General features: G+C 45.6%; 1 protein-coding gene across 2 annotated transcripts in view; it reads left to right on the top strand.

Annotated features, from left to right (window-relative positions):
* The window catches only part of SK (small conductance calcium-activated potassium channel), a 180,325-nt gene that overhangs the window by 159,549 nt on the left and 1,221 nt on the right, over positions 1-19,555 (top strand). For both annotated transcript variants that reach the window (XM_017899325.1, XM_017899326.1), the window contains 5 exons: positions 7,867-8,288; positions 13,601-13,736; positions 15,707-15,817; positions 18,971-19,098; positions 19,201-19,270. In XM_017899325.1, the coding sequence (XP_017754814.1) occupies positions 7,867-8,288; positions 13,601-13,736; positions 15,707-15,817; positions 18,971-19,098; positions 19,201-19,270 (867 nt within the window). The remainder of the gene's footprint in view (positions 1-7,866; positions 8,289-13,600; positions 13,737-15,706; positions 15,818-18,970; positions 19,099-19,200; positions 19,271-19,555) is intronic.

Consider the following 19,555-nt stretch of genomic DNA (forward strand, 5'->3'; position numbering starts at 1 on the left):
ATCCACTATTCTATTCGCTGTGTTGTTTCACGAGAATCGCGGATTCGCGAAACCAAATGTATTTTTCACCAAGCCCCGTTGCTATCCATAATTCGCGGGTTATCGGGGGTACCTGAATTTTTAAAAGCGTCATTCAATTCCACGCGCAATGCACAATCGCGAGATAGAGTTAACTGTCATAAAGAGCTTAACTATCGCGTTCTATTTCGTATAACGAATCGAAATCCGTTGTTATCGACTTCGATTGTCGACGAAGGCTATTATTTCGAGTCTAAGGATAAAGATGCGGATAATAACGTTCGGGCTGGTCCGAAATCGGGGAAACTAAAAGAAATTTATTACCAGCCGCATCGGCGTCTGTTCTTTTTCACTCGTCGGCGTGTTTCGCGCTTCGGCGTTTGACAATTCGCGGGAACGAAAAACGGGTTAACAATCCTCATTTTTCACAAGGTTGAATCGCGAGAAATACTTCAAACGCCCGTGGAAATTGCGCTTTATCTCGTATTTATTCTACCATCGCGATATCCTGTTAATTCTCCGAAGATATATGGCAGTACTTCACCGTCGCGTACGCGGATTATAGTTTCGAATAAAACCAGTCGCGTCGATGATCTTTCGACGGGAATTATTTCGGAACGTGCGCTTGCTTCCTCGTCGCGTTTTATTTGTCCTAATACGGAATCGGGTAATGAAAGGAGAGGGTTTTATTCCCCGTTTCACGCGTCAGAACGGTTATCAGAGACAACCGCGCGTACAGCCAATATGCAAACAAGCCCTTCGATATTCCACAGCCACGCAGAAATGTCAATCACGCGTCGAGAGGAGAAATACGTTCCAATTTTCCAACGAAACCAAAAGCGAGAGAGTTAAAAGGCGGCCCGAAATCGCGCGCCTGCGCAGTTCCCAATGATCCCGAGCACTTGGAAATCTTACATTCCTCGCGATCTATCGATCCACCTGGAAGTCGACGTATCCAACTTTCTAGTAATTACAATTTCGATTCCAGAAAGTGTTTCAAAAAAGCGCGATTGAAAGAAACTCGGGAAAGCAGTATTTTTCGGGAACCAGGGAATAGTTCGGAGACGTGTCTCGAAGAAATGCCATTTTTCAAACCGAAGAAAAAGAAAGGAGTAAAAAGGCGAGTCGAAGTCATATGTCTTAGGTATTTCTCCTTCCCCTTACTTCTTAAAATCTCTTTCCGATCTTCCTTAAAATCGCTAAAATCTAATCGATGAAATCCACCTAATTAATATTTATCCCTTAAATATCTCAATTTCGACCAAACGAAGGAAATACGATGTAAAGAAATGCATAAACCAAACATCTAGCAATAATCAACGAAGGGAGCCTGAGATATTTCGCAAGAGAAACCCAAAGAAAATCCAGTATCCGCTCATCGGAAGACGTCCTTCAGCAATGAGCATCGCGACATGAAAGCACCCCCTTGGCTCAAGGGTATCATGTTTAAGCGTTCGCCGTTTAATTAAGCGTAATGCCGGGTGGACGTTGAAATCTACGAGGATAATCCCGGAAAGACGTCGGAATGTCGTCGGGACGCGTGCACGAAAGCCGATTTGCTCGTGGTCGCCATATAAACGGGACCAGGTTGGCCGGAAACGGTACACATTCATAAGCGAGTTCGGCCGGAAACGCGGTTCGCGCCACGATCCTGGCCGCTTCTAATTTCGTGGATTACTTTCGGGATAGCAGACGGCCTCTGTCGTGTTCCTCGTGTCCTCGACCGTATTTGCGGCTTCATCGTAATGATTACATCAAAGAAGTACAGCGGTGACGTGTCTTCGACTACGTTTGTCTTTGCTGTTTCTCGTTAATTGCGACGAAACGTTGTCGCTGGGAATTTTGAGGCCGGCCATGTTGGCGGTACAATTTGCTCGGTCCCACGCGAAGTTTGTCGGGTAATTATGACGGACCGTGTTTGATACAAATATTTGGCTTACCCTTATTGCGGCGCCATTGCGTGATTGGGTCAAACTTGTGAATTTGTCGAGAGAAGAACGTTGATTGGGGCTATTCTACGCGCCTGTTTTCTCATTTTCCACCTTATTGAACCGACTCGGGCAAACAAAAGAGCAAACAATAGAGCAAACAAGCGAGGAAGGATATTAATCGTGTTTTGGGCTGAACGGAAGAATCGATATATTCGTATTTCGTGTCGTTGTTCATTGCTATTCGTTTGCGGTATGGACATTGGACTTTTGTTTCAAAAGTTGCTCTAATTTCCAGTTTCCGTTAATAAAAATAGAGCGAAACTTCGAATAACAGTTGGAGACGTGTTCCGACTACGAACGAGTGGATATAGAACGTGGAATACGATTTAGACGGTATGGGGTAATCGGAAAATTTTGTACAAGTTTCTGAACAAGAATATGCACGTACATTGGACAGCGTTAATGAAATTACCGCATATATATGGAGGCAATTAAGCAAGTTAGCCTAGAAATATGGAACCAGAATGTACTGAACCGAAATGGTTGCTGATGCAAAATTTTAACGATAACCATCCTTGCTATATTATACGTGTTCAAGGTTAAGTGATCATAATCATCTTCGGTAACGAAATAGTTAATCTGTCTGTTTCATCTCAATTACCCCCAAAAAGTAAACTACTCGAGTTTAACGCGCGAATAACGCTACCCATTAGCATCGTCTCTCTCGTCGTCGTTAAACCACCCCAGTCAGGTTTTTATTGGTCGATGTGCGAATAAGGAATAAGGAATAAGATTCGACTAACTCGAGGTAATATCGCGCATTCTAGTAGGAAATCGCACGGGTCACGGATGCCAATGGCTGCCGCGGAAGCCGCGATTCCTGCAGCTTCCGGTTAACCCATGCAACGACACGAACGTTATCACCGCTCTCTGAAGGTACAAGGAACGTTCCACGGTCGAACGAGGTTGGCCGAATTTTTGTTTCGGATGCTGCAACGCGAAATCATCTCGCTCTAGTTTATCGGGAAAAGAAGGAAATAAAAAAAAGGAAAAAAGAGAGAGAGAAAAAAAGAAAAAAGGGAAAACAATGTTTTGTCACCGGTCACTCGATATCATTCGGAGCTTGTCGACTTGTCCCCGATATTTTTCGTTGAAAATTCAAAACGAACCGTCGCGGCGTGTCGTGACTGTACATCGCGGAACGTTGCCTCGAATGACAGACAGCGTAATAACCTGGCCGGAAGGAAGGTTTTTCGGGGAAACTGGGAGACGACCCTGAAGCGAGCAGCGAATTTTGGTGACGTTTAATATTCGCGTCGACACTCCTCTGTTCTTGACCAGCAAGAGTTCCGGCATTTGGGATACTTTGATGGGCCGCTATGTGACAGGTATAGAGACAGAACGGAGTATTTGTTTCTCGAATTTATAACTTTCACGGTTTATCAACTGTTTATTGATTTCAACCATTCGCGCTCTACTCACGCCGCTATAGGAACGGTAATATTTTCATCGATGGCAATAAGAGTGTTACAAAAATTAATTCACCGATAAAACTGCTGTTCGGGGTTAATACCTTGCCTTCATTTGCATATCGATAAAGAAAAAAAGAAAAAAACGCGGGGCACTTTTTTGCAGTATTTCGTTCGTGAATGAAGACCTTGTTACGAATCAAGAGGTGTCATTAAGGAGAGTTTTCTGTATTCCACGAGTAACTATGAACAAACCTATTCTCGAGGAATCTCCGGTAACTATCTTTGGCGTTCCACGCCAAAGATCGAGATATGGCGTGGGATACATGGAGTCATCTGCCTGGGAGTATCCAGACATTGCAGACAGTTACGCCTCCAGGAAGATTGGTTCAAAGGAACACTCGATTAGACTCCATATTTCTATAATAGTTGCCCTAAGATCCACTGCTATTCGAATTTGCGAGGTTAAGCGCATTCTCCATTAAGCACGAGCACATCGCCGAACACGACGTAGCAATTGACTCTCCTGCGATAAAGGACATCAATCACGGTGCAAGTGCCCTTTTCCCGGCATATAAAATTTCCTCAGCCGTCATTAAATTTCCGCTGTAGGCGTAGATAGGCACGACGGTGGAGCCACCTACGCGGTCCGTTTAACCCTGCTGTCCTTCCCGGGTCAATATAACTCCAAATGAAAATTACACGGTGTTCCCACGAACGCTATATTTTTAACCCTTCGATCTTCGTAATTTTTAGAATTTTAGAATTTTATCGTATCGTTATATGACGACCATCGAGGTTCCATCCGCGACCACCGACAGCCACGGAAAAGCAATTTTGAAAACAAAATAATAGCAGGGACTACGGAGCAATTAGCCCTCGTGTATCAACAAAGGAATCCGAGCGATTTGCCGAAAAGCGTACAAACCGACTGGCAAACATGAACGACACCCGTTCTATCAACACGAACGCTCAACTATTGACAGAAACAAGTCACGTAACTCGAGGGTACACGTTCCCGTCGAATTACCAGTTCTCAATGAACGTTTCGACGTCACAAAGAGAGAGGGAGCCGGGGTTAAATGGAGAGCAGGAGAGACGGTCTAATTTTAAGCGACTCACACCGGTCCCCTCGCAAACGAATGAGAACGAGGTCTGCCGCGTTTCGCAGCGGCGAACGCTTGGATTCGAGCCTAATGGCCCGTTGACCTTTCAGCACCTGTTGATTGTCGTTTATCAACGATTTGCATGCGCAGATTTGCCGGGATCACCTGACTGCTGGGCGAAACGAAAGGGTTGTCCTCGAGGGGCGCGTTGATCGACGTAGCAATCCCTCTAGAATCGTGATGCATCGTTGTCCCCGTGGTGGCGTGGCTCGGCTCGAATTTATTGATTTTCGATTCGCGTCCGCTGCTTCTCTCCCGCCCCTGTCTCTTTCGCTTCCACCCTGGCCGAGTTTCCTCTTCGTTATTAGCAAATTGGAGTGCGCGACGAGCGGCGGAAAAGTTGCCGGAATTTTCGCCGGCCGCCGATAACGATCGGCCTGCGAACGAGGTATTCCGATTGAAACGCGACCACGGTGGCCTTGAAACAGCCTGGACCACGAGCAGATGCTAATCGACGACGAGTGGCGGTCGTTGAATTACGAATCGAGAGGTTCGCGAAGAGGGGCGAGGGATGCCGAGGACGATTAATGGGTTCATGGCTGGATACGAAGGGATTAATCTCTTCCTTTGATCGGGATTCTAGGTGCTTCCAGAATTGACTCGGTGATTCCCTTTGGTAATAAGCAGGGTAGACCAGACGAGGGTTGTCCTATTTCTTCGGGACCGCGATTTCTGTCACACTTTCCGCGCGGACTTTCGTTTTCCGACGCTCAAAAAAAAACGCTCTTCTAGGCCAGCCAAGTTACGTTCTTCGAATTCCGTTGCAAGTTCTTCGAACGCTCGGTATTGATTATCGCGAACGGCAAGGATGTTGGAATAGTAAGGATGTCTGCTGGAATACTTCGAGCGCGTAATTAGAATAATCGCGAGGACTCGGTGTGATACGAGCTAGACTCGAGGAAGGAAGAAACCTTGCTCGAGATTTCGAACGGAATCGGTGCCAACGAGGGGTGTCGTGCGGGTGTGAAACGCGAAATATGTCCGAGAGGTGTAAGCTTGAAATATGCGAACGGGGGAATTCGATGCGAATGTTTATAGCGAGTGGCTGGATTCGGAGATGCGTAGAAGGACCGAAAGCTCGAGATTAGGGTGTGAAAAGAGAAAATGGCTGCCCGGGGTTGGTGTGGGCGTAATCGGGCACGGCCTGGAATTTTTTTAGTCGTTTGTCTGGGCTGGATAAAAGAGACTGTAAAATAAGAATAGAGAAAACACGCAGGTGTTGGTGTATACGTATATACACGTGTAGAACGTATGTGTGTACGTCTTAAGGGAGATTGTGCGTGGGATGAACGTCGAATGGAATTGAGAGTGAAAGTTACTTTGTGTCGTGGTAATTTTCCATAGTACAGTCATTTCGCGTATAGCTCTCTATCCTTCTATCGACTATCGCGAGCTTTTCGTTTGAGGAAGAATTTCGTGCTCGTTTAAGAAAGGAAGCTATGCTTACGAAAATTAAATTAAGAAGCTAAATAATGGTTTGCGAATTTTCGCGATATATTTCCTTTCTGCCGTCGAGTGATATATCGAGCTTTCTCATATCTCTCAGTTATATCGCGCTTCCTCTCGTTCCAGAATTTTATAGCAACGCTTTTTTCTACAGCTTTACATTTTCATCAGAGCCGGAGATAGTTGCGCAATAAGTTCCCTAGAAATAGTTCCCATCGTTCCCCGCTATTTCGTATCTTCGCGGAGATCAGTGCAATAAACTGCAACTGTTGGTGCTGCAAAACGTAGAGTGGCAAAAGCTTGAAGCATTCCACGCGATGATGCTAAGCCAGTATCGCGCAACAAATTGGCCGTAAAATGCAGAACGCGGACCCCGTGCCAAGGCTGGAATCCAGTCGGAAAAAGCCCTGAAATACGAACGCGTCCTCCGTCACCCTGGCGACCTAGCTACACTCTCCGCGAAACCGTCGTAATTCGTTTTATCGATACGAACCGGAAAGGTTGCTAGAGCGAAGAACGAGATTCCACCGTCCACCGTTATCCCAATGACGAATTATATCTCATAAAACACGAGAGTCGATGCACCGCGAACGTTTCCCGCGATATTTCGAGAATTTTACGGTGGTTATTTCGTTGCCGTCATTTTTTGCGCCCTTTTTGCACGTTTTGGCTCGAGAAAGGAATATTAACGCAATTTCCGACAGACAAGTCCCAATTTTCTTCCCACAAAGTTTTACCCCCCATCCCATCACCCACCCCTTTCGCAGTTCTCGTCGCGAAACGCGTGCTTCGATTTTGGACCCTTTTTGCACCTTTCGTGCGCCCTTTTTGCACCTTTTGGCTCGAGAAAGGAATCTTAACGCAATTTCCGACGAACAAGACCCAATTTTCTTCCCGCAAAGTTTTACCCCCCACCCCATCACCTACCCCTTGCGCAGTTCTCGTCGCGAAACGCGTGCTTCGATTTTGCAAATGGGAATTCGACTGTTCCTCGGAAAGCAGAATACAGTTCTGTTCTCCGAGTTCCACCCTGTAAGACGACTTTCGATCTTCGCGATGCACTTGACCTTGGGGGTGAAATATCGTTTGCATTCTCAGCGCCATTTACCCGGCCACGAATTCTCCCTCGGGTCGAGTTGAAAAATAACGCGGCTGTTTTATTATTTACTCTATCGAGCGGTTCGACAAGTCGGTTATATCGTGTGTCGCGGGAACACGATCACAGGGTATAGCGTCGGTGTGGGCTGATAGCGAAGGAAGGAAAAACCGAGGAAACAACCGCGACGAGTACAAATGAAGTAACTTATCTATGCCCGCCACTCGTGTCGCGATGATACAATACAAAAGTGTCGGTATGGCATCTCTGTTGGTGCAGGAATAATCGAATTGCGCGTGTAATAATATCACTGATTACCCGTGAAGATCAGTGGTGAAGTAGATGTATCGTATACCGCGTGAATCTTCGTTTGCCGGTGTTAACTTTCCCCATACGTGTTCGTAGGGGTCGGCTTTAATTTTCGAGACGTTAGCAAAAATCTTTCGGCACTGTTACATCGAATTTTGCACGTGTCTGCATCCGTGAAACAATTACAGGGACACCTGGCACACTGGTACAGCTGTGCCTGCCTCGCACGCGCACGGAAATTCGCGCGAGTAAGCAGAATTTGATGTAAAGGTAGGAAGGTATCGTTGAACCCGTAGATAATAAGAACGCGACGAAAGACGGATAGAAATGAAAGGAGAAAATGATCCCCTGTGTCGACTTGGATTTTAATTACATCTAAGGTTGGTCCCGACGATGGTTACCGTAACGGAAAATTGAATTTCTGTCAACAGTTGTTCATGATCGATAACTGCGCGGACGATTGGCGGATCGCGATGACCTGGCAGAGGATCGCGCAGATTTCGATCGAGTTGTTAATCTGCGCGATCCACCCGATCCCAGGGGAGTACTACTTCCTTTGGACGACCAAGCTGGCGAACAAGGGCGGTAACAGCGGCTCGAAATGGGTGCCGTACGACGTCACCCTGTCGCTGCCGATGTTCTTCAGACTCTACCTCATCTGTCGCGTCATGCTGCTGCACTCGAAGCTGTTCACCGACGCCTCGTCGCGCAGCATAGGGGCCTTGAATCGTATTAACTTCAACACCAGATTCGTCCTCAAGACTCTGATGACCATCTGCCCGGGAACCGTGTTACTCGTCTTCATGGTCTCGTTATGGATCATCGCCTCGTGGACGTTGCGTCAGTGCGAGAGGTAAGTCCGCCAAACATTTCGCTATATAAGCCACTTTCAGCTCAATTCGCCCGCGTTAATCCGACAAATTGATAAATGCAACTTTTCCAACCGAGCAAATCGTCGAGTTGATAAGGGTTAATAAATGGCCGGATTAAACGATCGACGAGCCCGATGCAAACACGAAGATCTCCGCGATCAAGGTTCAAACGACAAAGGGAAGAGAGCACGGGGGTTGATTGTTAAAACGACAATGAAGGATTTACTATGACGTCGAGATTGCCGGGCGTCGTATAATTAAATTCTCTTGTAAATAGCGGCGCCGATTTAGGAAATCGTAAAGGGCATGGAAACGATCAATCTTGCTAAGCCAATATAAGAGCACGGAGCCTCGAGATTTTCTTTTTTTATTCTTCTCGTTGCTCTCGATAAAACCTTCCTTCGGGTTTCTCTTCTCTCTCTCTCTCTCTCTCTCTCTCTCTCTCTCTCTCCGATGAATAGACCCCTCTTCCGGTCTTCTGCCCTTAAATAAGACGGTCACCCGCTCCTCTTCCTCTATATTTCGCTCGTCTCTGCATCCGACCAAGAGAAGGAGGGTTAAATTTTTGTCCACGTACGTATTGTCGAGGCTCTCCTCTGGCCCTTTGCCTCCACTTCCGGCAGTCCTCGCTGAAACTTCTCGATGCCTTCTGCTGAATCCCGATGGAATCTACCGAGAATTTATAACGCCGCTTCGACGAGCAGACGAGCCGGAAAGATTGCACGAGACTGATACAGGGGTGGAGCTAGACTATATAAATTTCATCTGTCTGTTTGGCGGAATGCTTATTAACCCTTTGCACTCGAAGGCTTTTTCGAAGCAGACTCCAAGCTTCTCTAGTATAAAATTGGTAACATTTTCCGCAACAACCTTCCAAAAATTTTTAAAAGGTATCAATCTTCGTAATTTTGCCGATCGATACTCGAGAGTTGCAAACAATCGTAGTTACCTGCTGTTGCAAAATTTCTGCAATTCCGTTTCATAAAATTCCACTCGCGAGAAGTTCGACAGCGTTGCGCAAAATGGCGACATCCGCGAGGGACACGTTGAAACGTTTATTCGATCGTTAAGCTGTGCTTTGACGAAAACGAAGAAGCGGAAAAATTAGAAAGAAATAAGCAGTCTCGTAGCTTTGCACAAGACCTACATCTGCATAATCTCGTGATACAAAACAGGAGGAGAAGTCGGTGAAACTTGTTAAGGGACGTTCCCTCCTATCCCCATCTCTTTCGTGATACTTCTTTCTCCATTCCCGGTCATCTCGTTTCCCCAAAGCCCTCGTTTTTCTCGGAATTAGAATTTTAGACGCGAGAGCCGAGGTACCCGCTCCAGGAAGTAGGATCCTTCCCTGGAGAACCAGCGATTCGCGTGTGAGGAGAGCTCGGTCGGAAGCTTCCTGCATCTCTTTATTCTCGTGCGTGGAAAACGACGATAGAGTCGGGCCGTATTTTACCAAGATCACCGGTCGACGTGGCTGCAAAGTTCGAGGGATGCTGGGGAATTTGTTGCGAAACAGCGGCACGTTGCATCGAAGGAGGCGAGAATTAGATTTATGTCGACTATCCTTTAACGCGGCCAACGCCGCGGCGAAATTAACTTACATCACTTGTGGATTGCACTGATTTCTTTTAACGAAACGGTAAAATTCCTCGAGTTCTTGGTCACGTTTATACAGTCGGACTTTATTTTATTACGCTATTTCCGTTTCCACGAGAACCCTTTCAATTGTACTTTTAACTTTGATTTCAATTCGATTAGTACAGGAAATAGTAGCAACGAAACACCTGCATTTAGAGCAGAATTCGTATGGAACGTGTCTTTCGTATTATGCAAGGGTCTAATACACAGTCCTTGGTACCAAATGTCCACCATCCACCTGTCCGACGTTCGATATGTTAAAATGACGAAATTGGTGTCTGGTAATGGATGCAGTGGATCAGATCGATTCTCTTCGACGCTCCTCGCCATTGTCATCAGCACCCACGGCAGGTTTTCGTTTTAGGACATTTATCTCCGGCGTTATCATATTTTTTCGTCGGGTAATCCAGCAGATCGCACCCCTACCCCCTCGTTTCATGACGTCGGCTGTCTTATCTAACGCGTTAACGTTCTTTGATGCCTTTAACGATGCGGCACATTACGACCAATAGCGTGTCACCCTCGAATCACCTTTCTCGAGTTCTCGAGATTATCCTCGTCTATCGTCCTTTGGATTACTCGTGTTTACCGTCGCACGTTTTACGATTAACTCTTACGACGTCCACCGGGGATATTTTCCACGGATAATTTTTACTTTATGGCACGCTGTAAACGTCTGCAAAGCGCGATGTCTTTAAATGCAGCCGAATCTCAAAGGAAAAGCACGAGTCGTAGAAGTTTCTTCGAGTTGTAGGTTTCTGATCCAACTCTGGCAAATTCTTCCATGGTCCTTGACTCGGTGTAGCAGCAAGTCGGCGAGGCAAGGTACCGCCGAATGTATACGACATTACGGTACCCGAAAGTTCCACCCTCTGCCATCCTCCGCCATTTTCCCTCCGTTTCAATTATTTCGCGAGGAAACCGCACACTTTCGGCGGTAACATCGCCGTAACCCAATTACGTGTCTTAGTAACGGGGCTAATTAAAAAGGGTACAGCAATTGATAAAGTATACGGCGTGGAATTACGTTTAATGGCGTTCGAGCGCGTTACGGTGAATAAAGAGGAAGGAGACGCGTTGGCAGAAGTTACGATCGTTCGGCAAGGATGAGCTAGAATCTTAACACTTTACCGACCGGTAGCGGGTCAACATCCTATGCCCTTCTCACCGGCCACTTAGTCGCAGATCTTCCCTGGCACCGGCTCTGTTTCTGCTTACAATCAGACTGTCGCGCGGAAATATATGTAATGTGGGAATATTACAATATTTAAAAATTTTATAAAAATATGGGAGCTTACAAAGTAAAGCAACTAGTATCTCAATACGAAGTAACAAATGCTTGCTAATTGCCATGGTAACCGATTAATCGGCCACCGGTCGGTGAGCGTTGGGGACAAAAAGCCGATTAATCGGCTACCGGTCGATAAAGTGTTAACACGTTGAACGCCACGCTGGTTTTACGTGCCCTCCCGTTCGCGCCATAGTTAGCCGTCACGCGGGCCCTTCTGGGCCGTACGGACCGGTGAGGCCTGAACGGAAAGCCTAGGGACCGACGTGGCGTCTAACGTGTTTAAAGATTCCTAGCGAGGCGTGGTAAGCGTTTGATCCGCAAACCGGAAGAGTCGTGTCTCCGCGTCGATTAAAAATATGTCAAGCACAAACGCGTGGCAGACGTCTGATAATCGCGCGTTCTGTAAGAGGAACGCGCGCGTTATTCGCTTCCGTTTCACCTTCCGGAAGCGACGCGTCTTTTGTTTGTACTCGGCGAGCTTGCAGCCGCGACTCTCGTTCAGCCGCTACAATGGAACCTCGCTTTTTATTCGCTTTGCCTTCCGCGAGTGTATACAAAGCACTTGCACTGGTGAAACGGACCGATTAACCGGCTAATGAGCGTGTAAAGACGCCATTTATAGCGAAAACCGAGACGCGGTCATGCGTGGGTTTATAAATTCGTGGCGATCGAAGTAGAGATCCGCGAGACCGGTTCAAACGCCGTGTCAAAGTCAGCCGGGATCGAGCTTCTGACAAGCTGTAAAAGGGACCTCGCGCTAAAGAGAATCCGTTGTAACGCAAGCTGTCCCATTAGAACGGCGCGGTTTAACGAGCGGGATTAGTCGACGCGCGTGTTATTTTGATGTCCCGACCGGTTTAACGATTTCCGATAATGAATTTCGTCAACTGGACGAGGAAGAAAAGGCCTCGTTTACCGGTGCACGCATTCGTAACGAAGCTGCATCGGGATGCAGAACGCTGGAATTATCATAACAGGGACTCGCGTCGTTAATCTTTCGATTTCTCCTCCTCCAGCTGCGAGTTCGTTCTGGGAAACGCATACGTAATGATTTTTGATTCGCTCCCTTGTCATGTAAATCGCGCGTGTGCATGTGTCAGGGTTAGGTTTGACAATTCGAGAAACGAGGAATTAAACGATTAAGTGATCCAAATTGATCGTGGAAAGGACAATCGTGAATCTCCTATAAAGGTTCGTTTCGTGGTTTTAGAAGGTGAGACTGAAAGAGGGTTGTAAGGGGAAAAATAAGGGTTGAGCTTTCCGACTCGATGTTCTTTTAATTCTTCTAACTTTTAACCTTGAAGTCTGAACTTTGTTCGATTAACGATTATATTCCTTGTATTGTACAAGGTTGTTGACCAGGAACCAGTGAGAATAGAGCGTTGAAGAGTAAATACGATGCAAGTATCGTATTTAACCGTGTTCCGAGAGAAAGAAAGTTCTTTGAAAAGTAGTTTCCGAGTGTCGACTGAATTGTCCTCGCTATGGAAATTGTTTATGCGTACAGTCGCGATCAATCATGTCACTCTAAATGTCAACCATGATCGTCGAGAAACTCTGCGACGAACTATTAAACGTCAAATTAAACATCCTTACACATCGAGTATAAGTGTGTTTTAAGGTCTATACGCGCGCGAATGACGGCAGGAAAGTATAGCAAGGTGTAATTTATCAAGCGAAAGAAAGAAAGGCAGACAGCGTAGGTGGAAGTAGATTAAGTCCGTCTATGGTCAGACGCGTCCGACTCGCGAGACTTTGATAACTACCGCGATCTTCTGCCCACGTTTCTTCCTGTTCCGAGTTTATCGAAATTATTTGCTTACTAACGGCTTGAAAAACATGTCCGAGCAACTTGGCGCGATATTTCTAACCTTTCCCGGGCTATAGTGGGATAAAAAGTTCCGCCTTTTCGGTACTTCCGTATGCACAGCAGTTTTCCACTGTGCTTTCTCGCCTTAATTATAAATGTAAATACTAAAGTAACTCGAAACACAGTAATTTGCATTCCACAGACTTGGTTTTGATATAAATACGAGTCACACGGAAGGTGTACGCAACTCATTTAGAATAGTTGCAAACTTTATTAAAATTTCCACGAATTTACTGTGTTTCTTTTTATCGCTGAAATTTAAACACCCAAAGGCAGAATTTAATTCTTCGCGACTGTAATAGAGAATTGCTTCGCGGATAATTTCCTGTTGCCCATGAATATCTGTTTCAAAGATGTGGGTTGGAGCGAAATTTCCCTGTCGCGATATGGAATAACTAATGGAACGTTTAATCGACGAGAAACACGATCATTTGCCGGAGAGTCTGAAGAACGTCAACTAATATTTTACCCTGTTTTCCGTTCTGCGGCGGCAGGTTTCACGACGAGGAGCACGCGAATCTCCTTAATGCTATGTGGCTCATTGCTATCACGTTTCTGAGCGTCGGTTTCGGTGACATTGTGCCCAACACGTACTGCGGTCGAGGTATAGCCGTTTCCACTGGAATAATGGTAAGACCAAGATCCAAAGTTTAATATAGAAATTCTCGCGAGATTTGCATGCACCTTTCGCGCCCCTTTAAACACATTCAACTTTCCAATCTTTCACAGCTCTCGTTATTGAATCTCGGATTAATTTCCACTATCCCGTAAAAAGAATGTCGGGAAACGTACTACCTGAACCAATTGTAATTAATGGACACATTCGATTCTGGCAGAATTCGCAAATAATAATTGGAAACACCGAACGTCCCGAATTTTCAACCCCTTTCAGGCAATTATGACAAAGAGACGCGGGGAAATCCCGCAGAAATCCCCCCTAAACATATTCAACGGAAAATTCAGCATGTTTCGAGGATACAGAAGGCGAGACCAAGTGTTATCGATCGCAGCATCGCGCCAAGTGCAGTTACGATGCATTCTGAGCGACACTTTGTGACGATAAACGCGACAGCCGGTATAATCTCTCCATTGGGGATGCGCCTGGTTCCTTATTGTTACTGTCTCTCTGTTCCTGATGTTAATTCACCGAATTGGGAGGCTCGTAGCCGCGAATCGTTAACCAATTTGGTCGTCGTGGCCAATTTCCCGTGAAATTTCTCTTGACAAACGCTTTCGATGCGCTAGACGTTCCAGCGGAGCTCGCGCTTATCGCCTTGGTCCTCGTTTCCCTCTACCGGGTGGTTCTATCGAATTAATCGACCCGCGAGGACAATTTCGCGGCTTAAACGAATTTATGGAAAACGTTTATACTTAATTCCCGTACCAATCAGCGTATTGGCCTCGCGAAAAGAGCCAAGACTGGCCATTTTCCGACACCTAAACCTAATTTCCGTGAGACATAGAATTCTTTCGAGGTCTCCGCGTACGATTCCCAGGAATGGTTACAGTGTCGTGGCTGGAACAAATGTACGGAAGAAATTCGCGACACGGTACCCCTGACGAATCAGCTACTCTCGGAGAATCATCCCCGAGGAAAATGGAGGAGACCGCGGCGATATTGCCGGTTCGTGGCCCGAATTTTGCCAGTGAATCGGTTCTCTGCCACGTCCGCCACGTCCCCCAGGTCTCGAGGAGAACAGATTACGCGTGCAACGAAAGCGAATAAAGGGGGGTCGATACCGCGAAGCGAATACAATTCCACGCGACGACAAACGACGGAAAAGTTTGCCCCTAATCGGGGCGAAATACCCGGTGTTCGCGTTTGGAATTCGTTATTGGTCACGTGGGAAGTTCGTCAACGCGCGGAGAGGAATTCCTGTCGGCCATCAGAGAGGTGAAGGCCTCTGGTGCCGCGACGCGGGACTAACTTCGCGATGGTAACCTCGAATGTGAGACACGCGACATTCGATGAGCCATGAAATTTTATCCACTTACCGCTGTAGACTTTGCTCCCAGAGGAACTTCCTCTGCCTGAGGAAACAGTCGCTTTGGAAACCTTTTATCGGATAAAAATCCATCGCCGCGGTGTCGTTGGTTGGCAAACAGACGCAAACCTGAGACAGTCGAATGAAAGGCCTTGGAATTCGACTCGCTTTGAGTCCGTGGGTACTCGATGAAGTTCCACGCTGAGAAGAAGTAATTTTCTCGGAGAAGTCTCTGCCATGGGAAACGCGGAGTCCTTATAAAATTGTCGCGCTGCTGGGGGTTGAAAAGATTCGGAAACCTGTGATGCAACGCGAGCCCTTTGATCGAGAAGGTATCGGTAACTTAAATAATTTTCTCCGATGCAGTGAATTACGGTTAAGTTAAAAACTACCGTCTCTTCGAGATCGAGAGGAAATATTGGTAGTACAAAGGACGCATCTTTGTGAATTTATTTCCTGCGTAGATTTCCGATTTTTCTTTTCCATCCTTTCAGCCGTAACGGCGGCTGCGAAGATTCTGCGAAATTAATTTGTACTTAACGAGAGCTGGTGATTCCGTAACCGAAGGTAAAGTGCATAGTTTCCAGTTCACAGGTATGTTTCGTGATGTTTTAGGGCGCCGGATGCACGGCCTTGCTGGTGGCGGTCGTTTCCCGGAAGCTGGAGCTCACCAGGGCGGAGAAGCACGTTCATAACTTTATGATGGATACGCAATTAACGAAAAGGGTAAGACGCATCTGCTCCTACCGTCTCGTGGGATTCGCATACGTGGATATAGATTTGCATATCGATGCTTCTTGTAACACTAAATGGGAGATTTCGAGAACAACTTTAGAATCCTTGCTGTTGGAATTGTTTTCAGAGAAATCGACGAGATTAGTTCTCTAGAGTTCGGAGATTGCCACGGTACAAGCGAAGGGGTTGCTTTGGGAAGCTGTTCGTTTATTTGTGAATAAATCGAGTTTGAAATTGAAGAAAGTAATTTTTTTGTTTATCCGTAAACGTTAGTATTCCTTAAGATAAAGTTTATTACAAATTTTTAATGTAAGAACGAGGAAGATAGATATGTCGGAATTCGATATGGACAATTTCGAGCATGGTGTAACCTTTGAGACTATGCGACATTTACAGATCTCGAAGATTCGATTTATTTCAAATTTCTTAAACGGTATTCATATGTGACGACTGTACATCGAACTCTGCTTCGTCGCTGGGGTTCCCGAATGTTGTTGTTTGTTAAATTTTGTATGTTCAAAGCAAGACCTTACAACTTTACCTATGCCTGTAAGGCTAGAAGTTAGCAATTTAACAAGTCAAGTTGCACAGTTTAATTTTACCTAGCGGAATTTTTAAAGATCGATACACCATCGTTAGAATGACGTTTAATATATACTTGGCCGCTTTGCTTTACGTTCTCGGGACTTTAAAGAAGAAATTCAATAATGTCCATCTCCTATAATTTTCTCACGCATTCAGCCTTTGAATTTTCAATCGAGTTCCTCGACAATTTTAATTTTCCAACAATAAAGTTTTTCATTATAATTTCAAGATAAGATCCGACTTTGATATTCTTAGACATAAACATTAGAAACTATTATTTCGAAAGTAAAACTTGCTAATCGCTGTATCGCTGAATTTTCTAAATTTCTACGAAGAAATTGAAAAAAAATTATGTCTAAAAATTAAAATTATTAATAAATTAGAGGCGATGGTTGTCAGGAAAATATGTAAAACGAAAACGTGGGAATGACAGCTAGAGCTGTCCCGGTATCAATCTCCATGACGCAAATGAAGAAAATTAAAACAACTCCGTCCAGCAGTCGACACGTGAAATTTCTACTTTGCGCGTCAAAAAGCGCTGAACACGAGAAAATCTCGGATTCGCGACAGTTTCGATATCCAGCACGATATCTCGACGTTGACCGACGCGAATCTCCCGCAACGAGAGAAGCGCCGCTCGTGTTTCCCTGCCGGACGCGAAACGACCAGGTCGTCTAATGTGTCATTGTCGTTTCTATCCGTTCTTGATGGTCAGCTTGCGTCGGGATCGATCGGCCAGCTCGCGTCGTTCCTTGGACAAGGAAATCGCATCTTAAAAGGCAAGGACTGCATCTCGACCTTCTGCACCCCTTCGCGGAAACACGTGAAAAATGAGAAAGAGAAGTGCGAGACCAGAAGCCTGACCTGAAACATCGATCGGCCATTTTGGAAGTCTCGTATTTGTCATTTAAAACTTTTAACCGTAACAATTTAAACAATTTAAAGGGCATTATGCTCCATTTCCGCTACTTCGATCTTCTAACCGAAGAATTATCTTATACTTATCGAAAGCATGCTCCAAAGGCAGGGAAAATTCGCGAAAACGAAGCATAAATATCGGTCGTGCCTATAATAAATGAGACATGTCACAACTCGCACTAGGAATATCATAATTAAGCAATAGGGAACTCAAAGATGGATGTTCCTCGATAATGAATAATTTGAACGAAAATTGATTTTATTGAACACTATGGCTGCTACGAAGAGGAATGTCTGGAAACATTATGCCACCATGACGACGATAAAGTAAAATAAAGCGATTCTAAATGGCAATTAAAAATGTTTTACAGCGAATTCACGACCGAAGTAATTCAACGTTCGTCGGAATACGAAAATTAATGTTTGCTCGGACTCGTAAAGAAAGTTAAAGAATTATTTCATGTTCAAACTCGAAGTGATCGAGACAGAAAATGTTCACCTCCCGCCACGAGTTTCTCCCTCTGGCGCATTGTGTAACCATTTTCCAATGACGAGTTAACTCGTCAGCCGCGGTTAAAGGGTGAATCGATGAATCTCACGTCTCTCGAGTTTCAAGGGAACCCCGGGACCTTGATGAGCCAATTAATGGAGGAGTATATTTCGAGCGTTTATGAAGTATTCAGGCTTGTCGCAGTCGACAAACGGCATGTGAACGACAGCCGTCTCGTAACCTGCCTCTGGATCGAAGACTTTAGCCGCAGCCACTGAATTAACTAATAGCCGGTGATATCTATAAGCCACGAGGAAATATTAAGAAGCAACGACGATAGTCGCGGTTACGTGAAATCGGATGAGGAAAAATTCGCGACACGCCCTTCCAGGTAAAATCGCGATTCGACGTGGCCTGGGGAACCGCGATCCCGTTGTTTCCGCGATAACTCTGCTGCCCCCACCAGTCGTCGAGATAAACACCCCTTGATCGCTACCCAGCGATTATTGGACGTCTCTGAAATTGCAGCCTTCCAGCCCGCTTTATCGCAACTTCGATATATTGGATTCTTGTCCAATTAACCATGGACAAGGGAAATTCCGAGGGAAGTAGGTGTACAACGTTTTTCCAGTTTCCCTTCTTCGTTTCCACGGGGAACGCTGTACGCTGCGTGCCTCGTGTTCAGTTGCACGGAGATTGAAGAATCTCCATTCGAACGCGACGATTAACTCGATCACTTTTGTAACCCTTTCGTGCATTAATGGAAAATATACGAAAAATTAAAACAATCGATTAGAATTAATCTCTATCGGTGAAATTGACAAGATCTATTTCATCCTCGTCGCAAAAGAGGGATGCTAAGTAGGATTGTAGAAATTCGAAGAATTATAATTGGTTAATTCAAAGTGTAATTTAACCTCTGCTAACCTGATTTTATAATCCCTGCTTTATTCCCCGAGTTTACGCGACTTTTAACCAATTTGCTGTCAAACGATTCGATGCTCAAGGAGTCGAGGAATTATGAATACGTTCTCGTTCTTCGTCTGTCAATTTGTCAACTACGAAGTTGGTAGAAACGTAAGAGCACGGAATCGAAAGGGGATAAGGAAGCTGTTAGTGGGACACGAGTAACGAGACCTGTTCTGTTCCAGTTGAAAAACGCCGCGGCGAACGTGTTGCGCGAGACATGGCTAATTTACAAGCACACCCGTCTGGTGAAGCGCGTGAATCCGGGACGTGTCCGAACGCATCAGCGGAAATTTCTGTTGGCTATATACGCGTAAGTCGATTCACACGTGACTACTTTGATTGGCATCCGTGACACGGATCCCGTGAAACGGTGTATGATTAACATCCTCATCCGTAATAACGAACTTTTCAGGCTCAGGAAAGTCAAAATGGATCAGCGAAAATTAATGGACAATGCCAACACCATCACGGATATGGCCAAGGTACCGCGCAACTAGCTTAGAATCCAATTAAACTTGCTTGCCATGGTTTGTCGATGAATCTCATCGCATCGATCGACCAGCTTTTGTCCTCGCGAACAAACGCTTCGTTTGCCAAACCTCTATCATCCATCGTGACGCAAAAAATATTGTTTTCCGGCTGGATCATCCAACTTCGTTGTTCGTTAATTATCATTCGTTAAAATTTCCAATTGTTCGCTTTATCGCGAGTCAGATACATTTACGATGCCTGATAGCGACGATTCTGGTCGCTTTAGCTCGTTTCAC

The sequence above is a fragment of the Eufriesea mexicana genome, unplaced genomic scaffold, assembly GCF_001483705.2.
Source record: "Eufriesea mexicana isolate 0111107269 unplaced genomic scaffold, ASM148370v2 scaffold812, whole genome shotgun sequence".
Taxonomy (NCBI): domain Eukaryota; kingdom Metazoa; phylum Arthropoda; class Insecta; order Hymenoptera; family Apidae; genus Eufriesea; species Eufriesea mexicana.